Here is a 27,949-nt window from a genome sequence, read left to right as displayed (position 1 = left end):
TAGTAGCAGAAGGCACATGTCCAGTGCTATTGCATAACACTTGTTTCCTGTGTTTGAACTGAAGTTGTCCATAGTAATTTATGATAAGCATTCTAGGGTGACTTTCCAAGATTTGGATGACTGCAATTTAGCTTTCACTTGCTGAGTGTAGTTGCGTGTCAGTAATGTTTTTGCGCATGTTGACGTGTTTCTTTTGAATGGGATTAAGTCTTAAAGCAGGCATTTAGTGTTTTTGAAAGGGTTATGGGCAGTAGTTGTGCTTCTCTGTTGATGCCAAGTATTGCTAATGACTGATTTGAATGTAATTTCACACCAGCAAGCCAATCGCATTGGCACAGTCTACATTGATTATGGTTTCAACAAAATGATCTAATGGCTTTCCCTAATCAAATGCATCCTCTATAAATGAGTGCCTTTTATTGAGTCTTTAATTGTCTGCTATTAAGCTAATTGATGTTATTCAAGTTGTACAAAGCATTAATTGTGATGGAATTTCATAAAGTCTGGCAATAAGTAAAGATTGGGTATGTATTATCATTAAAAAAAATCATGCTTACTCTGTGATACAAATTCTACTTATCCAAAAGCAACTAAAGGAGACAGTTTTATTGGCCACCACAGCCAACAAAATAAAGAAAAATTGGTGGTAAACGACCTATAGAGAATTCAAAATCGTGCAATAAGAATCAAATCTGCTTCCTATATTTCCCAGTGTTTTTAAATTAGGGTTAGGATTATATAGGCAGGTGTGAAAGCCTAAACAAAAATAATTTTCACTATACTATTCAATAGCATTTCCTCATTTACAGGTTCTGCAGATTAATAGTTTTGCCTAATGTAAGAAAAGATAATTTCATTCTTTCACTCAAAGAGTACTTAAATTTCTTTTTTAAGATGTCTTTATTGGTGTCCTTAACACTAATCCATTAAGATGAATCTTCCCATATATACAGTTTCAGACATGTTTTCTGCTCAGCATCACACAATTATGCTTTTATACCTTACGGTTCCATGTTATATTGTAATAAACATGTTTAGTGTTCTATGTTTCTCCTGAATTTTGGCAGCTAGTCTTCTTTTTTTGTGTTGATCAGGTTTTGATGGTCGTTTGTAATATAGGAAAAATCCACTTAGGGATCAAGGCATGCTCTGTGTGTTCGATTCATTAGTTGCTCTGTTTGATATTTGTATAAAGGTTTTCGATTTCATTGATTTTTAAGGACTAATTAGATGGTCAATTATGAACATAGTCAAAGTAATGTTTTGTAAATGCTAAGTTACATTTAATAGAACTGTCATGTGGATCTTTTCAATTGTGTAAAAATGCAATGGAATGCATAGACTTTTTTTCTGTATTTTTTTAAATAAACAATTTTATGAGTGTACCAAGCGTTTCACTGCATCAGAAATTGAAAATATACAAATAAGAAAAGGCAGAGTGAATGCTGACACAAAACAAACTTGACAATAGATATTCCCAATCTTCTGTCATTTTCATCCCTTTCAGATAGACATGACACCAAATGCGCAGTTACTAAGTCCAGCATTATGTGACATAGAAAAGCATGATTGACCATGGTTGCCTGCACTGCTATATATTATAAAATACATTAAAATGTTACCTATGCAATTACAGAAGTGTCTACTTTTCAGTACATTCATCCCCCTTTATTATCTTGTCTTTAGTTCCACATTTGTAATCATTTTATATACATTTTAGTTGCATAAAGTTGCAACACGCTTCAGTATTTAAAGTCTAAAGAGGCAATTTGCTTGCATAATACCTTTACAGTACCTTCAAGCCATTTACAAAAGCCCAATCTTTATATATGTCCATCTATTGAGTGAGGTCAGTTGTTGTGCTTCTATCCTTCAAAAAACACGGCGAAAGAAACTTTACTTTGCTCAGTAAATCCTCTTTTGAACTGTCCTGTGAGGCTGTTTTCGCCTTCAGCATGAACTACACCCATGTTCCTGGCTTATTTCGTGGGCCTTTTGGCTTTCCAAAACGAGATCCAAAAGCTGTGGAGTAAGAAAAGGGTCACTATGTCATGTACAGGCCAGGAATCAACAAGAACTGAAGAATAGCTCCATCTTGTGGCAGCTTTTAAACTCTCAGAACATCAGTTTGGAATCGTACTGTATTTAAAAGTATTAATATTAAATAATAAAGGGGGCAATATCTTACAAAAAAAGAATCCAACAGTGGGTGGTGGAGCAGACTGAGGCGGGGCTGGAGACTGGCCTGAAGGTGGGGCTGGGGGTGGGATTGGAGGTGGGGCCGTTTTTGCTGCAAATGACAGTTACATGATATTCAAGCCACACACAGCTACTTATTTGTCCTTTGACTTACATGTTTATTTTAATAGAGTTAGTAGTAAGTGGTTATAATACATACTCTTCTGTTTTCCTTTCAAAAACCTAATACTCTGTAAGAAAAGAAAATACATATTGAGATTTATAATATTTGCTTTTATCCAAAGCAACAGAGACTGTTCACATGAGAGAGACCATTCACATAGATGTGATTTTACACTGAAAAATATCAAAGGCAGGGTAGTGGAATGAAAAAATAATAAGGTATTGAGGTGTGTTTTTAAAAAAACGTTTTGCGGGAGATGCAGCAAAAGATGCAAGCACAACAATCAAACAATCAAGTCTATTTAGTGAGTTGTAGCACAGTAGTGTTTTTTTGTTTGTATTTAATTTTTTCTTTTTTTAAGATTTATTTTTGACTTTGTATGCCTTTAGATTTAGGACAGTAGGTGGACAGGAAGTGAAGTGGGACAGGGAGAGAGGGGGATGGGATTGGGAAAGGTCCACAAGCTGGGACTCGAACTCGGAACGGCCGAAGCGCAACAGCGCTACATGTTGGTGCACTGCACACGAGGCCATCGGCACCAAAGTATTTCTTTTATTTGACATGGCATCTTAAATGCTCATGCACGAGGCACATGGGACATGGGAGAATGGTCAAAAACATCTGTCTAGCACTCCTACATTGAAAACCTATGCAGTGGGATGTAAAAACATGTTCTGTGTGAAAAGCCATTTGGGGCCATTCACACAGAATGTGTTTTTTACAGTGAGAAAACTGTCTTAAGACATGTTATTTAAAAGTTAAACTTCTTTTAACTTCAGTTACACATTAAACCCACCTAGCACATGTGTACATATAAAGATGATGGAGAAGCAGCACAGTGGAATTTAAAACTATGTTCTGTGTGAACAGCCCTTAAGTCATTCTGCCATTTAAAAATGCGAAATGCAGAATAGAAAAGAATGCAGGAACTTCTTTTAACTTCAGCTCAACGTTTTTAGAATGCCATGCATGAGACACTGCAAAAGGCAAAAGATATGAGCGCACAACCATGTCTGCTTAGTAAGCGTGGTTGAATGCAAAAACGTGTTCTATGTGTTCTGCCTCTAATCAGTTTTGGTGTTTAAAAATGCGAGATAGGGTGCATGTTTTAAAAAGTTAAGCTTCCTTAACTTGACATGGCGTTTGAAAAAAACAAAACAATGGAAAGCTGTGCAATGGAATACAACAACACGCTGTGTGTGAACAGCCCCTTTAAAGTGCATTAAAGGCAGGTTATTTTCAGTATGTGGGTTCAGAGGGAAACATATAATACAAAATAAATTTGTATAATCAGTAACCTAAATTTTACATGCTTATTATGCCATGCACTTTACATGTACCAATTACAGAAACTTTAGAAGGTGAACCTTGGTCCTGGCTTTGCTGACCAGTGAAGTTTTCTCTCCCCCCTTGTTCGACTGGTTCTCTGTTGGTCCCATTGCTGCCGGCTGGCCACTGGGTGCCGTCTGGTGCTCTACTGTATTAGCCACAGGGCAAGGTAAACTAAGGTCATGCAGTAATGCTTATGCAGTTTCATGAACTGACATCAATCACCGTTAAGGGATTCATGCTGTCACTCACCTCGGCCTCCAGTTGCTATGGTTACAGGGACAGGCAGAGTCAGCGGAGCCACAGACAGAGACTCTGTAAAATTAAACACAGCTGTGCACACATAGATCCAATAATAGTGCGGCCTCTTTATCTGTCGCGCAGAAACAAACACTACACTTCAGTGCACTCGAGAGGGCAAATTTGCTTGTACATGTTATGATGTAATGACACTAGTGAGGAGGGTATAGGAGGACACAATGGAAACACCTGCCTACCTTGTTTTGAACTTTTTGCCCTGACGCTCTGTTAGAAAATGACACATTTTGGCAAGAATGAGTCAAGCATTGATCATACAACTGGAAAATCATAACCCAGCATTTCTGTTTAAATTAAATTAGAGGTTTGTTTCTTCTAGTCCATGTCTATATGCTTTACTCCTAAACGTTGCCAAAATTAGCTTTTAGTATATAGTGAGTATAAAGTATGTAGTAATAGTATAAAGGTAAATGCAACGAAACCTTGCTTCGGCTCCAAGAATGATCCAGGAATGATCTGGGCTGGGAGCTGCCTGACCATTCAGAAGAGGTGCCCAGTCTCAGTCTCTGCTGCTCTGCCTCAGCTGGCTGACAGGGGACGCTGCTGTCGGCCACTTTAACAAAAAATAAAATAAAATTAAAAGATTTCTCAGTTTTGTTAGTAAATGTAGGTCACGATTTTCAGTATACTGTAAGTTCTGTGTACTGCACCTTTCTCCGCGTGAAAAATGAAAGATTCTGGAGTTCTTTCAGGAAGTGGTGGAGTTACACTTTCTTTATGAAACAAAACCACAAAACTTAGTGTGAGTTGCGTAGACTATTATTGAATCAGCGCAAATATGTTGTATGCTGAAGACTGTAAATTGAACGGTTACACTGGACAGTATGTGATACACAGTACCTGTCCCAGGAACTGAGTTCAATGCCTGCTCACGTGGTGTTGGGATGTGTAGTAGAGATTCTAAATGAAAACATAGTTTATATTAAAACAATCAACCAGAATGACACTGACAGAACTTCCTTAAACTCCTAGTTGTTTTAGAACAAGTATATAGTATGGAAAGGAAGTTACAAACATGTATCCTCTGTGTTGCCACAAACCTTTAAGCCACTTGAATTTCTATACATTTAAAATGTCATAAGAATCAATTATGAATTAGCCTATGTGTGGATATATTTGATGCTTTAAATGTTTCTGTCAATCCGTTTTAGATTGATAACTTGATAACCAAAACTTTAGACCTGAGACTAAAATTAAAATATACAATTTGCAACCAAAAATTATTCTGCAGAGATCTGGGATCCCAGGAAGTATGAATTCATCCAGAACGAGGCTTTAGGATTGTAAAACTGAAGACGAATCCACGCTGGAAAACAATTGCATTCTTGTGAATGTTATTCAATAAAAAAGACTCGTTTGGATTCGTTTACTGATTAATTTGGTGACTTTTTCTGTCAGTTATATTATTACCAGTAGGTGGCAACCAATAAGTGTCTAGGTAAGTCCACCAAAAAGATGTGCTCAGATCACAACATGCTTCTATACAAACGCGGCTAAACAATAATTGAAACAAGAGGTAAGTGAACACAAGAACAGTCATTAATCATGAAATATGTATTCATTTTGAGCAACCACAGCTAGCATTCAGCTCAAAACAATGTTTTGACTTGTTTATTAATGTTGTACATAAGGTTTCGTCGCCTAGCTTCCTTTCACAAGTGAATCGACTCCCAAAATTCTAGATTTTTATGATATTTTGTTTGCATTTTTGTAGCCACTGTTGAAAGTAGGCGCATTTGAAAATTTCCTCAAATATGCATGTGTAAATAGTCACCTAGCTTTAACACCAGTATATAACTGTGAGTTTCTGCAGAATATATTCAAAGTTAAAATTGTACTATACACTATTCCTGCTAAGTCTTACCCTGAGGTTGTTTGTACAGTAGGGGAGGAGGACTGTGACTTGTGATCGAAATAGGGCAGAATGGAGCATATGATGCTGCAGCTAAAAAAAAAAAAAGAGAGGAAGTCAACATTGTTGCCAAAAGTAATATCTTGCTCTACTTATCTATGACGTTGAAATCTTAAATATATATGACTGACTTACCAGGAAGTGACATTCTAAGTTTTAAGCTCTGAAATAAAGAAAATAATTTTATTTATGATTACATTGTTTAGATTGGTGTGTTCTATTAATATGCCGATATGATTCATTAGACTGCGTCCTCTCACCTTGCTTCTGGACCAAGATTGTTTCATGTCTATCTGAGCTTCATTTGATTGCCCAGACCATTCTAGTGATTTCCCAACTCTCATTACAATATCCTGTGGCTTTTCCTGTGTTATGTTTTGTACCAAATCTGTTGAAAATTAGATTACAGTTTGATAAGGTACAAAGAAGTAAGGACATGAAATTTGTTATAGATTCATCCCTGCCCATCATTGTCATACCCTCATCTGTGGCCATTTCAAAAGACTCTGGAGTTCTCTCAGGCAGTGCGGGCACAGGTGAAGGGGGGCTGTCTTTTTAGAGAAAACGGGAACATTTACAGGTGATGTCCATCAAATCTATACACAGATTTTCAAGTGTGCATAATATTCACCTTTATTGATGCTCTCAGATTCTGAGCTGGTTGGGATCACCAATGTCAACATCTCAGTGTTTTCACTGATATCTGGAAATAAGACCATATATTGTGATATAGATTTAAAAAATCTTTTGCTTTAAGTTAATAGAAAATGTACTGGACTAATTTGTATATGCTGTATGGCTTGAAATGTCAGTTTATGTAAGTGAGAATCAGTGTTGTTATTGTTACTATAACTAATAAATAAACACAAATCTATTATTTAAACGATTTTCAGTGACTGAAATAAAGTTAAAATAACAGATTTAAATATTAGAAATAAGTGCTAAAATTTCGATAACACTTTCCATGAAGCCTATATAATGCATTGCATGATGCATGATTTCATATATAATTGTAACCACAGTTATAAAACATAATTTTAAGACTTTTAGAAAGTATGATGCATTAAAACGCATGATAAACAGTGGAATCTGCAAATATTATAATTTTGTTTACAATTATGTATGTAAAGATTAAATGCATTTAAATTCATTATGAATACCTTAATGATGCATTATATATGATTGAGTAAAAGCTAAAACTGAAATAAAATAAATTAAAGCTAAACAGAAACATTAAAAATGAGATCTAATAAAAATGACAAGAGCACATAATATATGCAGCTATTCAACTAATATAAAAATGAAAACTGAAATATAAAAATAAAAGTCAATTCGAGATATTAATAAATTAATATAATAGTAATGTATATAAAATACAACTAAAATAGCATGGGGAGGATAGACATTTAGACCTTAAGTTGGACTAACCATTAATTTCATCTGCCAGTATAAATGACTCTGGGGTTCGCTCTGGCAAAGGAGGAGGAGTGTCTTCATCAGATGAAGGTTTATTTGCACCTTTATACAAATTATAACACAGGAAATTATCATAAGTGATTCATCATTAATAGTTTTAAGAAATCAATTGCTAAAATAGCCATAAGTTTTCATACCTTTGTCATTGCAGTCATGTTTTGGCAGTTCTAACAGCTGATTATTAAGCGTTAAACTAGGTATTGTGAAAGAGGGGTTCTCCATCCGTGCTTCATGAATTACAGAGTCCATAAGACTGTGATTGTCGCTAACTGGTGGAGACTCAGGACCAAAATAAGGATCTTCCACAGTGTAGCACACTGTGCTGGGGATGATAGGGTTGTGGTCTGTGGCAGCAGGACTGACATCTTGGTTTTCTGCACACTCCAGATGCTTCTTACTTGGCCTCGGTTCCTGTAATAGGCTGATGGGATAGTTTGAGCATGCAGCATGGGTGAGATCAGTGTTAAAGCTGGTGGATGGCTCAGTTCTTTGAGATACAGAGCTTGTAAAGTCAGTTTGAGGAGTTGCTGCTATGAATGACCTCTGATCTGTAATCTGGGTCCATTCACTCATTGTACTGAGCATGTCTGCAGAATTGAGTTTTGTGGAGATGACCTCTTGACTGAATGGTTCTGAATGAGGCTGTGGCCAAGAAGTGACATTGTGTGTGATGTGATTGAATTCATTTATAGGGACCATCTCATTATTCCTATCAAAACAGTGAAAGATTTTGTTATGATCAGGAATGTCACAAACACCGTCGCAATCGTAGAAACTTTTGTTTCTCTTGGTTCTGGTCTGGACCAAAAACAAAAATTATACATTTAGTCCTAGTTTGCTTAGCATTCATGCTGTCATTTTTTTTTTAAACTGAACCCAAAGATACAACATAAAAGGCATAAGGATACACATCTTGTTCTTGGTTTGTTTAGGTTTGTTTATTTATTTGGTCCGTGTTCCGATCATATTTCAGTGAAACTGCACCAGAGTTTGTTTGGAAGTGCACCAAGGCACACCTTTTCAGGAAGTCTCAGTAAGGCCTACTCTTGTTTGGTGTGTATCAAGGTTCGTATGGCAGCATTCATACTTTTTCAAATGAACCACACTAACAGAGCAATCAAACGTTTTAATCAAACCAAACCAGCCAAGTGTGAAATTTCCCTTTGACATGAAACAATTCAAGGATTAAGGTCAATTCAGATCAGGTTCGATTTTCTGCGTTTTCACATCCGTATAGTATTCATTTTGATAGGGAAGGATGAGGAATATGAAAAAACAGAAAAAGGCATGCAAAAATTTTGGACTCAGTGTGCAATGGCCTTTAAGGTGCGAAAATTTCAGACTCAAGGCCATTGCACACACAGAGTCCGAAATTTTCGCGTGCAGTCCTGCTCTACCAGCCTGAGACTCCCTGCCTGTCGGTTCCCCAAGGCAGTCTGCCAACCAAGCCTGGTGCTGTGAATCTATCTCTGCTTTCAGTCCCTTCACTCTGATTGCACCCTCTACTGTTCTCTGCTCTGGCCTTCTCCCCATTATTCTGCCTGGCTTGGTCACCGACTGGGACTGTTCTCCAGACCATCTACCTCTGGAGGCATAGTTCTCTTCCTGCTGGTTGGAGTTGTTTCAAGATTGTTCACCCCTGTGCATCCCTGAACTTTTATTTGATTCACTCACATTGCATTTGGGTCCCTCCCTGCTGACCTTGACAGTATATGACTTCTTTCAGACGAATACAATCAGACTTATATAAAAAAAATGTCCTGGGTCTTCCAAACTTTATAATAACAGTGAATGGTGGTCGAGATTTTGAAGCAATTTTTTGAAGTTAATAAAGGCATTCTGGAATGAAGCAATGTGCTTGTGTAAGAAAAATATCCATATTTCAAAGTTTATAAACCGTAATCTCAAATGAAGTGTTCCCAGAGCACTTTTTATGATGGATGGTTGCACTTTTTTTGAACTTAAAAATCTTAGCCACTGTTCCCTGCCATTATAAAGCTTGGAAGACCCAAGACATTTTGTGATATAACTCAAATTGCATTTGTCTGAAACAAGAAAGTCATATACACCTATGGCTTGAGGGTGAGTAAATCATAGTGTCATTTAAATTTTTGGGTGAACTATCCCTTTGATTAGAGTCACCAAAAGTCACACACAAGTTCTACACATACTTGTTCACACCCACTTGACCACTTGGGTCAAATACAGGAAATACGTCATGTTAGTTGGCAAGTGTTCAAGTGCAAAGACTGCAAATGTGGGTATTGGGACAGGCCCATTATTATTATTATTATCTTTAGTGATGTTATTGGAGCTGAAGTTACACACATCAGCTTTAAAGTGATAGTTCAACCAAAAAGGTACATTTATTCACCTGCAGGAGGGTAAATAAATGATGAAAGAATGTTTATTTTTGGGTGAACTATTCCTTTAAAATCTGTATTGTATTAAAGATAGATATTCCCTAATACCTGTGCTCAGTTCGAAGCAATGCTCTGAAGTATGTCCCAGTCTCTGATTCAGAGTCGCTGAAATCCGAGAGCTCACTCCCACTACTTAAGGTGACAGGAGAAGAGGATGCTGGGACCTGATTGATGATCAAATTAAATTGTTCATTGAACAATGCAAAAAATAAAAAGGTTACATGCCATATAAATTGCTCTGACTATGTTGTATAATGTGTCCTAACTGTAAAGCAAAAACCATAAATAAAATTATGTATTTATTTATTTAGGGAAATAAAGAGTGAGTAATAATGATGGTATATCTAACCTCTCTGTTTGATTCATCCATTGCTGCCAGATATCTCTCAAACAGCAATTTGATGGTCCTGTATACTAGTTCATATTGTTCCTAGCGGGAGAAGAAATTATCATTAGGTAAAATGGAGACTTTTTATTGGTTCTGGAAATTTAAGGAGAAACTAAGTTGGTTACCTTAGTCTGAACCACAGAGGGCCTCTGTGTGCGCATGTCCTTTACCAGTTCAAAGATACTGAAATCCGCTGGTATAATCTAAACAAGAGAAAATAAGATCAGCACCTTGTGGAATATAGATGATATTTTGTCAGTATAATGAAAGCTTCAGTAAAATGTTTTGAACTCTTACCTGTCTCTTCAGTAGATTCCAGGTAAAGTCAATGGCACACAATGCACCTGTTCTTCCACAGCCAGCACTGCAAATTCAAGAGTTTCAAGAGAATGAGCCACAGGGAAAACGCAATTCTCTCTTCTCACTTTTGAGCAACTTAGATTAATTGTCCTTTGAGTTGCAGTTTGCTACATAACGCTGCTGTGGAGCGATAAAGTCAATGAGCTGCCTATAAGGTGCTCAGAATATTCTGTGTGGGAAAACGTTTAAAAGTTAAAGTTAATCTTTACAACACTAATAATGTAATAACACTGTTGAATGTAATCTTTAGCTAATCTAAAAACGAATATCCACTTGTTTTTGTTTGTTATGTAAAGTCATTGTAACTCAGTGCAGATGCTTGTTGGGGTATTTGCTTGTTGTTGGTCCACCACCTACACATTTTCTGTTTAAAAGTTGAAGGTGGGCATCTTCCATGGTTACCGTTACAAACAACCTGTTTGTATCAGTATCTTGCGTTCATTTCCACCAAAATTTCCACCATGGCCACAATATAACCTCAGACTTATCTGATTTACTCTCAAATGCAGTCATTGCAAAATCAATCCTAACAGTCAATCCCAGCAGATACAGGTGTTTACCTGCAGTGAATACAGATGGGAATGTCATCATGAGCCTGGTAAATCCGCATGTCCTGCAGCAGCTCCAGGATGGCAGGAATGGAGTCGGGTACTCCGTGATCCGGCCAGTTCACATAGTGCAGCTGCTTCAGTGTTCGAGACACCTGGAAATAACCGGTGTAATATAGATTGTTTGTTTTTTTCTGGTAACCTGGTTTCTTGTCATTAAACCACCACATTTGGTGGTTTTCTTTCATCACTACAAATCATCTGCAGAAATGTCAGCACCTGTCTGTCTTTATGTTTGTTCCACTACAATGTCTGCACAGTCTTTTTGACTATTAAACCTGAATACTGAATACTTTTACTGAAAAAAAAACATGCATGGACGAGTCATAGGTCACCACAACATAACACTAAAGCAGTATTTTTAAAACTCATTGAACTTGACTGAAGTGTGAACACATCCAGCGATCAGTTTATAAAGCAGATGTTTATTGGCAAACAATTAATCAGGACATTGGGAAAAAACATTTTTTTAAATGGTTTTATTTTAAAAGCACGGGGGAAAAGTAATACAATCATTGAAATGTACAATCTTTTTGTATAAAGGGTAAGCTTTGAATATTATTCAGTGCGGTGAGGTTAAGATCCAAGAAATTTTACTTACTTGTTTAAATGTCACCTTCAGCGTCCGTGTCAAATATTCTCCCTTATTCTCATCAGACTCCTAGACAAAATCAAACATGTGCATGGAATGCTTATTGGATCAGTAATTTGCAGATAATATTTTGGCTAATATTATTCAATAGTGAAAACTGATTAAAGATCTAAGCTAGTGATAAAAGATGCAGAATATACAACCCTTAAATATGATATTATTGTTTTTAAGGGATGCACCAATATAAAATTCTGGTTGACACAATAAGCTCATAACTATTTTGTCTAAATAAATAATAAAATAAAAATAAAAAATTTTAAGTGCTACAAGTGAATTTAAGCATGCAGCTCAAAATGATAAATTACAATATGAAACAACAACGATATTCATTTTTGAGATTTGCTAAAGATTACATTTAGAAGTTTTATCACATTAGGGTTTTAAAGATAAACTTTACACTAAAAAAACGAAAAGTTACTGGTAATTTTCTGCCAGGACATTATCCGATAAGTTTATAGACATTTCTTTAACCCTAATTCATAATACGGGTGAAACACGTTATATACCTACACGAAAAATTACTTCATATCATAACCAACGTTTCTTAATGCAGATGAGTCCTATAAAATGACAAAGGTAAATTAAGGTACATAAGCTGGCACAATTAAATATTCAATATAGACTGATACCAGTAACCAATATAGTACTGATAATCTGTGCATCCTGACAGTACTGATAATTTGTCTGTAACATTTTTGTTTGTTATAAATGTCAACATATTAAGAAAACATAGTGACCTTGTGGAAGAACGCAATGTCTTTTTTTGTATCGTACTTAGTGCTTCGAGATGTTGTGTCTTAGATACCACATGAATACTGAGAATCAGGCTTGAACATGTGTGTGTGAGTGCAAATAAAATAAAGGACAGGAAGTGTGGTGTGAGTGAGGGAAGAGGTGTTTCTCACATAGTATATGGTAAAGGGCTCACACACAAACACACCATCCTTTAACTCCGGCCAGTAACGCTCACATTTTTTCTGAAAGAAAGAGGAAAAGCAGCATTCAATCTCAACTGCTCCCTTCTGTCTATGTTGTGAAAATGTATACGCTGAGTGCATGGCAGCACTGCAATCGTATCAAACGTTTTGAAAGGGTGGGAGCTCAAGATAAAAAAAAAAGAAGTTGAAGAAAATGTCATGCATGATGCATTGCCTCACCATTCTGAGGCAAGAAGGATGTGGTTAATAAAAATGTTTTCTTTTAAACACAGTGACTGTCAACATTTCCCCTATAACACACTCAGTTACAACTTACCCTTCCCATTTCAAACTCCCGGCAAACCATCACAATAACCTGCAGAGAGAGAGAGTTAGAGGCATTTAGATTTCATTGTGTGTATATTTCTCCTTGGATCTGACCCAAGCTCATCTAGCAGGTTAACCTGTTTTCTACAGGAAGCAGTCGTACACTACATAATCAAGCTCTCACCTGTACGTTGTATTCCCACAGCATCCTCCAGAAGTCAAGCACAGTGTTTGGCAGCGGGCCTTGTGTGGCAATATACACCCTAGAGCCCAACACTCCCTGAAATAAATACAGAACAAATGGCAATCCTCCTGATTTTGTCAGTTATCGTTTAAGCATGTTTTGTTTAATCTGATAAGTGTATAGTTCTCTTTGTGTATAAATGTATATAGGCCTACGCTTCCTTACCTTAATGAAACTAGCATTGATGTAATCTGTGTCATGTTTGGATGTGATGAGGGAGAGCTTTACTCTGCTGTGATCAACTGTGAGAAAATACAGCCATCAACATCTCTTGCACATTTTGTTATCTTCACAATCAACACATTTCATGGTTTTCATATAACTGCTATTTTCACAAAGCTTGTGTTAATCTTCTACATTGCTATCCATGTTTGTCTGTGGCATGGTCTAGTGTGATACAGTGCAGTATTTTATGGTATAATATACTCAGACAGCACACATACTGTACATGTACGCATTTTCATTTAGATGTTTTTAGAGCGTTTGTTCTATTGCAATACACTTCTACAATGTTTCCTGTCAGATGTTGACTAGACATTTAGAGAACATCTTTATGATTTAGAGCACTGAATGAAATGCTTGTCATTTTTACAGAATACTGTTAAAATGCTAACATAAAAACATTTACATTTATACATTTAGCAGACAATTTTCTCACTTTTATAAGAAACTTACAAATGAGGAAAACAGCAAGCGGAGGTAATACTGTGAGACGTGCTAACAACACAAAGTTTTAACCACTGTTCAGAATAGTTCAAGCTAGAACAGGAAGAGATTAAGAAATGGTGAAAGGACAGAAGTTTTTTTTTTCAGTTGTATGTAAAAAAAAAAAACTGTTAATTTTAAATTGTTTAACTGTAAAATATATGGTTTTGGCACGTAACAACTATGAATTGTGTAATTTGCAGTAAAAAGCAGTACAAGGACATTCCCACAAGTCCTGCTGTTCACATAAATGTACTTTTACATTTAAAAAATTGCTTATTTTTGTTATCAGTGCATGAAGGTGTTTGTGTTACATTTTCTTTTGTTTGGTTAATATTTATGGCATTGTTGTAGTGTTATGTGTTACACTGGTGGTGTCTTGTCTCTGTGTGTATGACTCTGTGCACCATTTATGTGAAAGCATTAGCCATATATTATGGACAAGCCACTTACGATTCATCATGGTTTTCTATTTTGCCACCTGTATTACGGTAGTTATCAGTATATTTTACAGTATAAGCAGATTTTGGTACTTCAAGCAGACTGGTATTTTAACTTAATGAAATGTACGGTTCTGTCAGGAACACTATCGTCAAAGATGATTGACAATTAGCATATAGTTTGGATTGGCGGTATGGTTCTGTTCTGGGCAAGAACTCCCTGCGCATCCATGCAGCCTAGCATGGATGAGAGCAACGATAATTCATCCTGCTGCTTTTGTTAGCAGTCACATCATCAATAAATACAAGAGAACCAGTTCCACTGGCAGCCATACATGCCCACGCCATGACACTACCACCACCATGCTTCACTGATGAGGTGGTATGCTTAGGATCATGAGCAGTTCCTTTCCTTCTCCATACTCTTCTCTTCCCATCACTCTAGTACAAGTTGATCTTGGTCTCATCTGTCCATAGTATGTTGTTCCAGAACTGTGAAGGCTTTTTTAGATGTCGTTTGGCAAGCTCTAATCTGGCCTTCCTGTTTTTGAGGCTCACCAATGGTTTACATCTTGTGGTGAACCCTCTGTATTCACTCTGGTGAAGTATTCTCTTGATTGTTGACTTTGACACACATACACCTACCTCCTGGAGAGTGTTCTTGATCTGGCCAACTGTTGTGAAGGGTGTTTTCTTCACCAGGGAAAGAATTCTTCGGTCATCCACCACAGTTGTTTTCCGTGGTCTTCCGGGTCTTTTGGTGTTGCTGAGTTCACCGGTGCGTTCCTTCTTTTTAAGAATGTTCCAAACAGTTGTTTTGGCCACGCCTAATGTTTTTGCTATCTCTCTGATGGGGTTGTTTTGTTTTTTCAGCCTAATGATGGCTTGCTTCACTGATAGTGACAGCTCTTTGGATTTCATCTTGACAGTTGACAGCAACAGATTCCAAATGCAAATAGCACACTTGAAATGAACTCTGGACATTTTATCTGCTCATTGTAATTGGTATAATGAGGGAATAACACACACCTGGCCATGGAACAACTGAGAAGCCAATTGTCCCATTACTTTTGGTCCCTTAACAAGTGGGAGGCACATATGCAAACTGTTGTAATTCCTACACCGTTCACCTGATTTGGATGTAAATACCCTCAAATTAAAGCTGACAGTCTGCAGTTAAAGCACATCTTGTTCGTTTCATTTGATATCCATTGTGGTGGTGTATAGAGCCAAAAATGTTAGAATTGTGTCGATGTCCCAATATTTATGGACCTGACTGTATATGGATGCTTAGATAGGTGTCGTATTCCTATAGGTAGATGGGGATCAGCTGAGAGTCAGCTGACGCGAGCTTGACTAACGTGACCTGCCAGAACTAACGCTACGCTCAATTTATGTATCAATATTACGCTCAAAATATACACATGCACCAATATTTTATTTTTAAGCTACATTTTTGGTAATCATATCTGCGTTGTTTTTGTTTTCCTTAAATTTAACAGGATATTGTTGCAGTGAATGTAAATCTGCTTTTTAAACATGTTTATCAGACATTACTATACAGATAGGCCTATTAGCTTTCCATATGTACAGTATGTATGTGTTCTATATTGTGTATAATATTTCATCGAAAATGGTACGGTACAGTATATTATGGTATACCGTACTGTGTATAGTCAGATGTAATACTCACAGGGAACAATGTCTTTGTATCTGTTCTTCTTCACATTGTCTTGTTTGTCCGCGGCTGTGGTGGGGTACGTCTTCTCTGCACGATATTTAGTAGACTGTCTCTTTAGTTTCTGTTTTGACCAATAAGATTCAGTTATGATTTTGTATCATTTTGTGCAATAAAAACGTTTGTAGTATTTTGGCATTTTATTTTCTGCTTATATTGCAAATAGTCTAAGCCAGAAGTTCAGGGCAGAGATGTTAATACTGATATTATTTTAAAGACAAAGCAGAATGAGAAAACCTTGTGTGTTTCAAAACTCTTATTTGCCATATATTTTACATCTCAACTGTGATCTGAGACTAACAGACTAAAGTTTGAAGCCCTGTGGTTAAGATCTGTGAAAACTAGATAAGTCTGGCTGTGTATGCGTGAGTGTGTGTTGCTGCCACAATATGCATGTGGGATGTACCATTGCTCTCCTGTGTGAGTGTGTGTTTCTGCGCACAAGCACCTTGATCAGACCAAGACACTTTCCGACCACAGCTGAGCTTACCTTGTGAGCCCAACAGGCAATGAGCAAATATAACAAGCTGAGTAATTTGCATGGGCTCTCTGAGTCGAAACAGTCAGGACTGCGTATGAGGAACCAGCCCATCCCTTGCAATCCCTCATGTTTTGTCCAAGAATTTTGTACAGTGAGACTGGACATTTCTCTACATATGTCCCTTGTGTGGGCATAAATTGCAGTCCAGCATTGAGGACCACTAGTTCTGTTCTTAGTGTAATGTGAACTTAGGTTTCCATGCCTAATAGACAGTTCCTGCCAAATAGACAGTTTCTCTTCCTGTAAACACTCCATTCGTAAGCGACTTGAATCACTATTCTGGCAGGAGTCTTTTTTGCCAGCGATTTGACAGATAATAGAGCAGCATGTTTGAAAGTGTTTTTTTAAGTAGAGTAGGAAGAGACCACTTCATGCGTTTGAGAAAGCAGACAGTGCCTACGAGGTCTTCCTCATGGCCTGGTTTCACATTAGGAAAATAAAGACACAAACTAAACACTTTGCAGCTGCTAATGACTATAAAAGACACTCTGTAGCGTTCAGGCTGGACTAAAGAGCATGTTTTGTTCTGTAGGACAGGATAAAGCTGTAGTGGCAAAGACAGGCCTAAATCGGTTTGGTACTTCGGGGTTTAGCACATGTGTACAGATGTGATAAGCCGTCAAGGATGGCATTTTAGTTATAGATACAAGAGTAACATGTAACTTGGTGATACATTTTTAAGCCTTAAAAATGGAGTGATGGTGGTTGCATGAATGTCCAGTGTTGTAACCTTCTTTTACAGCAAGGTTTTAAAACATTTTGATGCTAATGACCCCAAATAACCACGAAATATACTTCCTAAAATATATTTGCTTAATATTTTCCTTTACAGCCATACATTAATGTAATATACATCATATTTACATATTCAAAATGTCTGTCATATGAAGTAAAGACATACATAAAATATATTAGAAACTGGAACGGTTTCATATCTAGCCCATACAGATATGTATGTTTATGTCCAGTGCTTATCAATTTCAGTAGACCACCATAAGTGGTGGGTAGTGGGTGGTGATGGCACAGTGGATAAGACACATGCCTTTGGTGTGAGAGACCCGGGTTCGAATCCACTGTGAGACACCAATGTGTCCCTGAGCAAGACACTTAACCCCTAGTTGCTCCAGACATATATAGCAATTGTAAGTCGCTTTGGATAAAAGCGTCAGCTAAATGAATAAATGTAAATGTAATGTAAATAAGGTTTGTGCCACATCAGCCGCTACCCAAACAGTATTAGTGATTACCAAAATATTTGTATGTTTCTGTAATGGCCAATCCACCAGTATATGTAAGCTCTTTAGTCACAGTTTTTTTTTTGTAATGCTAAAATATAATTTTTGAATTTGTTGTTACTGAATGTACTGTTTACTGTATATAAAAATACCCCCCCCATGCTACTTTATAGACTCTAAGAAGCACACATTTGCTCCACTATCGTTAATGTAGAGGAACAACACGGTGCTAGCGACACCAATGCCATGAGTTTAATTCCTAGTGAACACTGATAAGACATACTTTTTAAAAAGTTTGCATTGGATTAATTTAGGTGAAGAAATAGCTTATGTACTTCTATTCAAATATAATGTCCTTATCAACATACAGAGAGACACCACAGTGTTATTCGAAAACCACAGTCCATCCATCACTGCCTGACATCCTGTTTCACTGAGTGCACTGTAAGCTGATTTGGATGAAAGTGTCTGGCAAGTAAATAAATGTAAATAATAATAATAATAAGCATCTTATGTGAATGAGCATTTTTGCATTTTTTGCTTTTGTATTGCTAAGTTTGAGTCAGCGAGTGCCAGCTCAGGATGGGTCATGGGTAACTTCCTCTCAGTCACCCTGACTGTTCACATGCAACATCTAACAGTTGACATTTGAGGGGAATAGCATATGAAGGTTATTTTGGAAACAAATATAAGCAGAAGTGAGACAAATGTCTACTTTGGGGTTCAAAAATCCCTTGTTGTAGACAATCATCCATTGCTTCAATAATAAATTAGTTTGGTCATAAATAACCACACAAGGGTAAAACTTCTTGTACAAAAGCCTAAAGTAAGAGTTACCGTGTTAAAAAGAGGAAGTCCACGCTTAAACATTTAAGCCATTGCCTCAACTCACTGCCCAAACATGTTTTATTTTTAGCTTACTTTTGGCACATGCAGTGCTAATATTTACAGTCACAGTTCATTAATTTACAAAGTTTCACATAGCCACACAAACATTGCCTATAATGTAAAAAAAAAAAAAAGCTGGTTTGTTTTAGCCTAGCATACAGCTACCTCATACAGGTGTGTGTTGGGCATCTTTTGCAACCTATGCGCTGTCACATGACATGAATCTGAGAACGCATGTTCTTTTTCTCGAATGAAACCCTGCCATTTTTAAAAATTTTGTTAATAACTTACCAAAAACTCTCCGGCAAAGCCGTTCTCTGCCCCTTCCTCTCCTGCTTCCTTGCTGGCGATTTCGGCCAATAGGTCCCTCAGAATGTGGGCTTGGGTGTCCATGGCATGATGTGTGACACAGCAGCTTCCTCTCTCATGTCAAAGATTGTGGAGATCGGTGGGCTTCTGAAAAGAGTCCATCTTTCACTTTCTCTCTGTGTGCGTCTCTTGTAGGTCTGTAGCTGAGTTGAGGAACTGTGCGATGTGGCGTCACGGAAGCAGTGGCAGCAACATTTCACAGGTTCTGTGGTCAACTCGAAGTATCACTGTGACCCTCTCCGCCCTCCATCTCTCACTTCAGTTTCTCTCATTTTTTTCCTTTTTGCATATGCGTTTGTTGTCTGTCTGTGGCCTTCTCTTTTTCTCTCTGCCTGCTTGTTTCTTTCTGTCCAACACTTTGTAGCACAAGGTCTTCGAGCCCATACCCCCACACAGGAAGCTTTTGTGGGTGGGTATGCGCTTGTATGTAAAAAAAATAGTGAGACAGTCAGTCATTTGTTTTATTGCTGAAAGCGGCCAAGCCAGTTTGATGACATTCAACAGTTGTGGATGAACTAGAATTTAGAGAATGTGTAAATGTTGTCAGACCAGGGAAAGATACTGTACTTGTGTGACTCTTGGAATAAATGTATTCAGGTGTTTGACCTGACATATCAGGCAGTGACAGAATTGTCCCAATTGCAATGTGACATGCTTAAATTACATTTTTTTTTTTTTTTAAATGTCATATTTTGTAATTCTTATATAATTCTTAATTACTTTTAAACAGGAATTTGTCACACCAAGAGATGTATCTATTTAAAATGTATTATTTTAGGTGTGTGTGTGTGTGTCAACAAGTTAGGTGAAAAGTCATCTAAAATAATTGGATAATCTTAGTAAGTTGATATAAAAATGCGAAGAAAAAGAAAATATTCCATTCGTGGTTACTGACAACATGAAGTGCATTAAACATTACATTACATCACGATTTCCCAAACTGGGGTTTGTAAAGGAACTGCAGGGGGTTTGTGAGATTAAGGAAAAGCAAATAAATAAATTATAAAAATGTCAAATTTAAACAAATGATATTAAAATAACATCATGTTTACTTGCATGTCATGTGACCACTAATCAACGCCAGAGAACCGTGAACATGCAAATTTGCTACTTAATTATTGACTTATTACCTTAAAATCTCTGGGGTATTTCATATAAATATATTAAGTAAAAGAGGTTCAGCTGATGAATTTTTGGGGGGGAATCTCTGCATTACATGTAAATAAAAAATAAAATGAATGTGCATTTTATGTGTTTGAAAGACAAAATCCTTCCAAAGACATCCATGGTTAAATAACCTACTGAGTGATCATTCAAATAAAAATTAATCACCAGTAGTTGATGCAATATTGAAATGTAGAGAAAACACATGTTAAAACTGAAATGAGTTTTGTAAATCAAGTGGTCAAATGCTTTGTGGCCTCTCAATTTTCTGTGTATAATGATAGCTACATGATTAGAGACGTGTCTTTGTGTGAATGCCCAAAAAACTGAATTGTATTAGTGGTAGGCTATTTTACAAAAGAAAATTTAAAATATGAAAAAGTTATTGAAAAATTAGGGAGAATCAGTAAATTATGAATAATTTGTTATTGTGTATTGTTATGTAATCACATGACTATAAGTGAACCGAAAGAGATATAGCTAAACAAAATTAGTAGATAATTACTATTTTTACTTTCTACTTACATTTCACACACACATACATATAATATTCATATATCACTAATCATTTATCAATCAAAATCTTTTACACTGGAAAAGGTACTTGGAAGGTAAGTCTTCCATCTAGTGGCTGTTTAGTTAAATGGCAGTCTTTGACCTTAAAATGAAAAGAAAATACAATTTTTGTCTTTCTACATTTCACACACACACAAATATATATAGGCCTGTTACTAATCATGTATTAATCAAAAGCTTTTACAAAAGGTACCAGGAAGGTACATCTTTCATCTTGTGACTGTTTATTAAAATTGCAGTCTTTGACCTTTTCCTGTGTGGCAAGATGCTCTATTACAGGTATATAATTTCCTTTATATACATAACTTTCTAATCTCACCAAAAAAGGTTAGATACTCTGTATTATAATTCCTATTCTTTTAGGTTTTTGCATGAAGAGTGCACTTTCACTTTTTTAAATGTAGTAAAGTTTGCTTGTGTTTATGTATACATACGGTATGTTAGCATATTGAGAGACCCTACAATGCCATTTGAAAACCACAGTTCGTCCATGACTGCCTTACATCCTGTTTCACTCTGTATAGCTCGCAATAAGGTGTTTCAACACGCAACATAGCCTTCACACTCTCATCAACATTATGAAGGGCCTGTATATACTGCTTTTAGCACACAGTAAGTCTCTTTTGACTGATCTATTCACGTGTTGTTGTTTTTTTGTGTTTATCTGCCTTGTATTTCTTTTTATATTCATTTCTTTTTCAATTAAACCTAAATTTCTGTCAGCGTATAGTTTTATTTGTAAGTAGTTTTACAAATCGGGATGGCATCACTATTATACATGACGGTTTATTGGACTACTTTTAGGCAGAATTTTTTTTTTTTTTTGATTATGTTACTGCATTTTAATGACCTGAACTGGCATCACCTGAGTCACCTCCTTTTGTTCTCTTGTGAATCAGATTTTTTTGTTTAATTTAATATGTCGCATTTGCTCAAAATTTAACAAAAACTGTTAAAAATCTTTAACTGTCATATCTGAGCAGATGGTGAGAGTTGTAACCACTGTTCTCAGTGGTTGTAACTTAGCTTTACACATTTTGTTCTTGTGAACACACAGATTGAACAGAATGACCTGAAAAACTGGCACAAACAGTCTGTTATGGGCTTTAGAATGATTTTAACCTCTTTTTAAATTAAAATGCTAAAATAAATTTAGTTTGAAGAGTTTTACATTCATTTACAGTTTAACAGATCAATGTGGGAAAATAATTTCCAAGTTTGATATAAATATTGCAGAAAAATTTAGTTACAAATGTTAAAGCAAACCATCCTAGTCCCTGTAGTTATGAGAGCTGTTATGAACCTCGTCAAATGGAAATTGTCTTAAAGTCACAGTGAAATGTAAGTAATGACAGATCATCTCTTCTGTTATGTGACATACATCTGAGGGAAACAAAAAGAAAAAGTGTAGGATGGGCACTTGGTTCTAACTTTGGATATTGATTGGATTTTGAGATGTGGGCGATGCACTTAAAAGCTGACGCAACGAACACAAGCCTCCAGGTGTCACACCCCAGAAATGGAGAAAAAACAGGCAATATGGTGTCTAAGACGTAAGTCTCTTAATATTTTTTTTGGATTGGATTTTGCAAAATACTCAATGTCCAATTACATATCGTTAAAATAACAATTACGATATTATCGCAGACAATATATATCGCACACCACTACTCTCAGGTCCTATGATAGCTTCAGCATTCTCTTTAACCTCAGCCCAAAAGAGGAGGATGAGGAAGAAGAGACGGTTCACTGAGGACCAAAGTCCAGTGCAGGCTCGAGCCCCTGACCAGAGTCAAGAGATGCAGCCCAGAGAGGGCTTCTGTCCCCATGTCCAGCCCAGAGATAGCTCCTGTCCCCGAGTCCAACCCAGAGAGGGCTTCTGTTCCCAACTTCAATTCAGAGATCAATGTCCTAAAATGACTTCGCAGCCCAAGATCAATTTGGCTATACGTCTCCGGCCATGGTGATCGAGTCAAGTTCTGAGGCCAAGGCCACAGAGTCCGCACTGTCATGACTCCCTGAACTGCCTGCTCCACCATGGTTCCCTGAACCGGTACGGCTTCTCGTCCTTTACAAGCCTGTCCTGATAGGCCTCCAGGGTGCCCACCCCCCACCCATTTGGAATTTAATTGGCGTGAGGACGTGTCTTCCGGGAGGGGGAGGTGATGTCACATCCCAGGACTGTTTGTGTGTGTTCTTTCCCCATGTGCTCTGCGTCACCTAGTTTCTGTCTCCCGTTGATTGTCATTTATTATCAGGTGTGTCTTGTCTATTATCCTCGTTTATCAATGGATTTAAGTCCCTGTCTGATCAGTTAGTGTTTGTCGGGTCTTAAACGTTATGTACATGTGTCTTCTGCCATTCCTTGTGTCGATTGAATTAAATACTGTTTCTTTGATCTACATCTCCGTGTCCGTCCCTCCGGCACAGTACAGTGATACCAGGGGTTTATTATTTTGTATATTTTGTAGGGGCATCATTGTTACCTAGCACTGCCTTAATCCTCCTGGGCATGGAATTCAGCAGAGCTTCACAGATTGTTGCTGGCATCCTCTTCCACTCCTCCATAATGACATCATGGAGCTGCTGGATGTTAGACACATGGTGCTTCTCCACCTTTCGCTTGAGGATGCCCCACATGTGCTCAACAGGGTTCAGGTCTGGAGACATACTTGGCCACTCCATCACCTTCAGCTTCATCAGCAAGGCAGTTGTCATTTTGGTGATGTGTTTGGGGTCGTTATTATGTTGGAAAACTCCCGTTCGGCCCAGTTTCTGAAGGGAGGGCGTCATGTTCTGCTTCAGAATGTCACAATACATGTTGGAATCCATGTTTCCCTCAATGAACCGCAGCTCCCCAGTACCAGTAGCACTCATGCAGCCCCAGACCATGATGCTACCACCACCATGCTTGACTGTAGGCAAGACACAATTTTCTTGGTACTTCTTACCAGGACGTCACCACACATGCTGGACACCATCTGAGCCAAACAAGTTGATCTTAGTCTCATCAGACATCCAGTAATTCATGCTCTTGGACACATTGTCTTCGGCAAACTGTTTGCGGGCTTTCTTGTGAGCCAGCTTCAGAAGAGCATTCCTTCTGGGATGACAGCCATGCAAACTGACTTGTTGCAGTGAGCGGCGTATGGTCTGAGCACTGACAAGCTGACCTTCCACTTCTCCAATCTCTAAAGCAATGCTGGCAGCACTCATGTATCTGTTTTTTGAAGCCAGCTTCTGCACCTGATACACAGCACGAGGACTTAACTTCTTTGATCGACCTTGCGAGGCCTGTTCCGAGTGAAACCAGTCCTAGAAAACCTCTGTATGCCACTGTACTGTAACTCAGTTTTAGGTTGTTACTGATCTTCTTATAGCCTAGGCCAGGGGTCACCAACCCTGTTCCTGGCAATCGACTGTCCTGCAAAGTTTATCTCCAACTCTAATCAAACACACCTGCCTTTAATTTTCACGCGATCCTGAAGACCTTAATTAGTTGCTTCAGGTGTGTTTGATTAGAGTTGGAGCTAAACTTTGCAGGACAGTCGATCACCAGGAACAGGGTTGGGCACCCCTGGCCCAGGCCATCTATGTGGAGAGCAACAATTCTAATTCTAAAATCCTCAGAGAGTTCTTTGCCATGAGGTGCCATGTTGAACATCCAGTGGTCAGTATGAGAGAATTGTACTCAAAGCACCAAATTTTAACAGCTCTAATATAAGATTCACAAATTTGTATAGTCCTGTCAAGCAGACAAAATCATGAACATGATGAATAGCACATGTGGCTTTGCATGGTTAAACGACGTATAGGTGTTATCACTTAGGGTGTACTCACTTTTGTTTCCAGCTTTTTTGACAATAATGGCTGTATGTTAAGTTATTTTCAGAGGACAGTAAATCTTTTCTGCTATACAAGTTGCACATTGTCTACTCCTAAAATATATCCAAGTTTCATTTCTGTAGTATTGTCCCCTGAGAAGATATACTAAAATGGTTGCCGAAGAAATCTCAACTGTTCCCCGGGCACCGAAGCATAAATGGCTGCTCACTGCTCCAGGTGTGTGTTCATGGTGTGTGTACAGTATGTGTGTGTGTGCACTTGGATGGGTTAAATATATAAATTCTGAGTATGGGTCATCGCACTTGGCCACACATCACATCTATGAACTTAGGTCCTTTCACAACATTTTAATTGGATTAAGGTCTGGACTTTGTCTCCATTCCAAAACATTAAATTTGTTCTTCTTTAACCATTCATTGGTAATGACCCACGTTCTCTTGAGACTCTGTTCTTAAACAGATGTCTTGAAGTTTTCCTTTAGAATTTGCTGGTATAATTCAGAATTCAATGTTCCATGAATGATGGCAGGGTGTCCTGGTCAAGATGCAGCAAAACAGGCCCAAGCCATGGTATTACCACCACCATGTTTCACAGATGGGATAAGATTCTTAAGCTGGAATGCAGTGTGTTCTTTTCTCCGAACATAATAGCTTCTCATATAAACCAATAAAGTTCTATTTTGGTTTCATCCATCCATTAATCTTTGTTGGTCAACCACTTCTCGGGAAGGTAAGAGTGGTCTTGAATTTCCTCCATTTGTACACAGTCTGTCTGACTGTGGCGTTTTGGAGTCAAACTCGTTTTGTAACCTTTTCTAGCCTGATGAGCAACTCTTTTTCCGAGGTCCTCAGTAATCTCCTTTGATCATGACATGATTCACTTCCACAAACATGATCAGACTGTGATAGATATCTGTTCTTTGAATAAAACCGGTCACGTACTGACATTTGTTAGGCACTGCACTGACTGAAAACACCTCTGCACAGATGGTCTCTAATTTCACCTTTAAATTAACTGCAATATGGGATAATTTTCCTGAATAAATAAATGACAAAGAAAATATTTTTCTCATTTGTTTGATTGGGTTCTTTATGGGAAAAAATAAATAAATAAATATATATATATATATATATATACAGGCCTTATTTTAGAATACTCACTGTGTTTGTCTATGGCAATCCTGTATTTTCTAAACCATAGACAGTAAAAAAAAAGATGGCAAATCATTCTAAGATAATGATTATTAAATTTTTGTTCTTTTATATTTATACCTTCCAGTTTAAGACTAAAATCTAAATTAGTTTTTTTGTCTATATCATTTCCCAATAATTTCCTAAGTTCTGAAGGAATTGCATTAATTACCATCATAAATTCCTTAACAGGTATATAAAATTAAAATTCTGTATAGGTAAGAACATGACCATTACTACTATTCAAAAGTTGTGAAACCAACAAAATATTATTTCTAAACCAATTAACTAAGAAAAAGATATTTATTTTGGTGTGTAATGTATTTATTATTCCAAATTAAGCATTTATGAGGGGAAAATTGTGCTTGTATATAATCATCCATGATAACAATGCCTGTTTGTGCAAATTAGAAAGTTTTATGGGAAGCTTGCTAATATTAAAATTACAATTAAGAAGAAATTCAATACCAGCAACTTTTAAAAAAAAAATAATATTAGGGATGTAATACCATAGCTCATCTTTTGAACGGATATAATTTTGTATCCACTTAATTTTAAAAATAGTGTTGGATGTTTCAAAATCAAGTACATTTAGCCCACCTTGGTTAAGTGTACAGAAAGCTTTGGGACACAGCTAGTGTGAACGTGAGGGGGAGGTGCCAAGATGGCGTCTATGTAGTCGTACTTTTGCTGTCTCTTATAAACCTTCGTGCAAAACTTGATCTTGTTTGACCTTCCTTAATGTTTGGCGTTACTGATACCAATGTAAATACCTTCTGAAGAATTCTGTGACGTCTTTAAGCCGGAGCGGAACATTTTTACCTCTTTTTTGCCTAAAGAACGTGTGTGGCGGTCTCCTGAGCACATTATTCGAATCTCACATGAGTGAAACATACCTGTAGAAAACCTATAGGAATGGCGGACAGTGGGAAGCGTGTGCATGACTATACTAAATCCACTCCTGAAGAAGATCCAAGTATGGATTGTGCGCCACTTTCAGACACCCCGATCAACAGCCCTCTTACGAAAGTGCGGCGGCAGTCTTCCGAGCCCTCAAACGCGGCTATCCTGGAGGCGATCGAGAGGCTAGGAAAAAAGCAAGATATTTTCATGGAGAAGTTACTGGAAATTGAAAGGTCGGTAGCTTCTAATTCGACCCTGATATCTGAACTTGCTGTCAAAAGTTGATTCAGTTACCGATCAATCGGAGAGGGCTGTAGTTAAAACTGATGAGTTGGGTGTTCAAGTACGTTAACTTAGCGGCTGTAATTGCTGAAAATAAACAGCTGTGAAAATTATTAGCTTCTTTATTTGCAAGGAGACTAAAACCTTGTTTAGAAGAAGTTATCTCACTCACACAATCTGGCTTCATGAAGGGTCGACACATTTCAAATAATATTCGTCTTGTTTTAGATCTCTTAGATTACTCTGAGCTGGTTAATGATGATGCACTTATTTTGTTTTTAGATTTCTATAAGGCGTTTGATACAGTAGAGCATTCCTTTATGTTTGAAGCCTTAAGACATTTCGGTTTTGGCCCTAAATTTGTGAAAACTGTACAGACTCTGTATAAAGGCATCACTAGTAATGTGTCTTTGTCTTCTGGAACGTCACCACGTTTCGCCATTGGGAGAGGAATTAGGCAAGGTTGCCCTATTTCCCCCTTCTTGTTTTTGTTAGTTGCAGAGCTTCTTAATCTTTATACAGTGAATTGCTCAAATATTGAGGGCATCCAAATTGTAGATCGCACTATTTTGATTAGTCAACTTGCAGACGATACATGTATTTTCCTAAAAGACAAAAGACAGGTCCTTATTATATTAGAAGCCTTAAAACTGTTTTCGCGTGCCTCTGGCCTTTCTGTTAACCAGACTAAATCTGAGATTATGACAATTCATCAATCTGATATATCAGATGTATGTGGAATTAAGGTAAAACAAA

General features: G+C 37.3%; 1 protein-coding gene across 6 annotated transcripts; it reads right to left on the bottom strand.

Annotated features, from left to right (window-relative positions):
* Positions 1–891: 891 nt before the first annotated feature.
* On the bottom strand, positions 892–19,631 carry LOC306859744 (tyrosine-protein phosphatase non-receptor type 22-like). Of its 6 annotated transcripts, none has more exons than XR_013783331.1 (28): positions 19,155–19,631; positions 16,155–16,263; positions 13,482–13,558; positions 13,257–13,352; positions 13,083–13,121; positions 12,734–12,805; positions 11,778–11,837; positions 11,129–11,271; positions 10,506–10,572; positions 10,334–10,411; positions 10,170–10,250; positions 9,869–9,984; positions 7,535–8,106; positions 7,350–7,439; positions 6,553–6,624; positions 6,401–6,472; positions 6,182–6,309; positions 6,057–6,084; positions 5,874–5,954; positions 4,850–4,909; positions 4,660–4,722; positions 4,432–4,562; positions 4,189–4,216; positions 3,944–4,006; positions 3,703–3,839; positions 2,399–2,429; positions 2,189–2,290; positions 892–2,022 (listed from the first exon to the last, which is right to left on the bottom strand). XR_013783331.1 is itself a non-coding variant. In XM_079400973.1 (28 exons), the coding sequence occupies exons 1-28, from the start codon at positions 19,254–19,256 to the stop codon at positions 1,961–1,963; spliced, it is 2,733 nt and encodes a 910-aa protein (XP_079257099.1). In that variant the 5' UTR covers positions 19,257–19,631; the 3' UTR covers positions 892–1,960. The 6 variants fall into 6 exon arrangements, 4 of the variants coding, with proteins under 4 accessions (XP_079257099.1, XP_079257101.1, XP_079257100.1 ...); XR_013783332.1 differs by having other exon boundaries at positions 7,535–7,818; positions 19,155–19,599; XM_079400973.1 differs by having other exon boundaries at positions 3,730–3,839.
* Positions 19,632–27,949: the final 8,318 nt, after the last annotated feature.

The sequence above is a fragment of the Barbus barbus genome (genome assembly GCF_936440315.1).
Source record: "Barbus barbus genome assembly, chromosome: 40".
Classification (NCBI taxonomy): Eukaryota; Metazoa; Chordata; class Actinopteri; order Cypriniformes; family Cyprinidae; genus Barbus; species Barbus barbus.
Note: the sequence above shows the minus strand (reverse complement) of the source record. Positions and strands in the feature narration are given on the sequence as shown.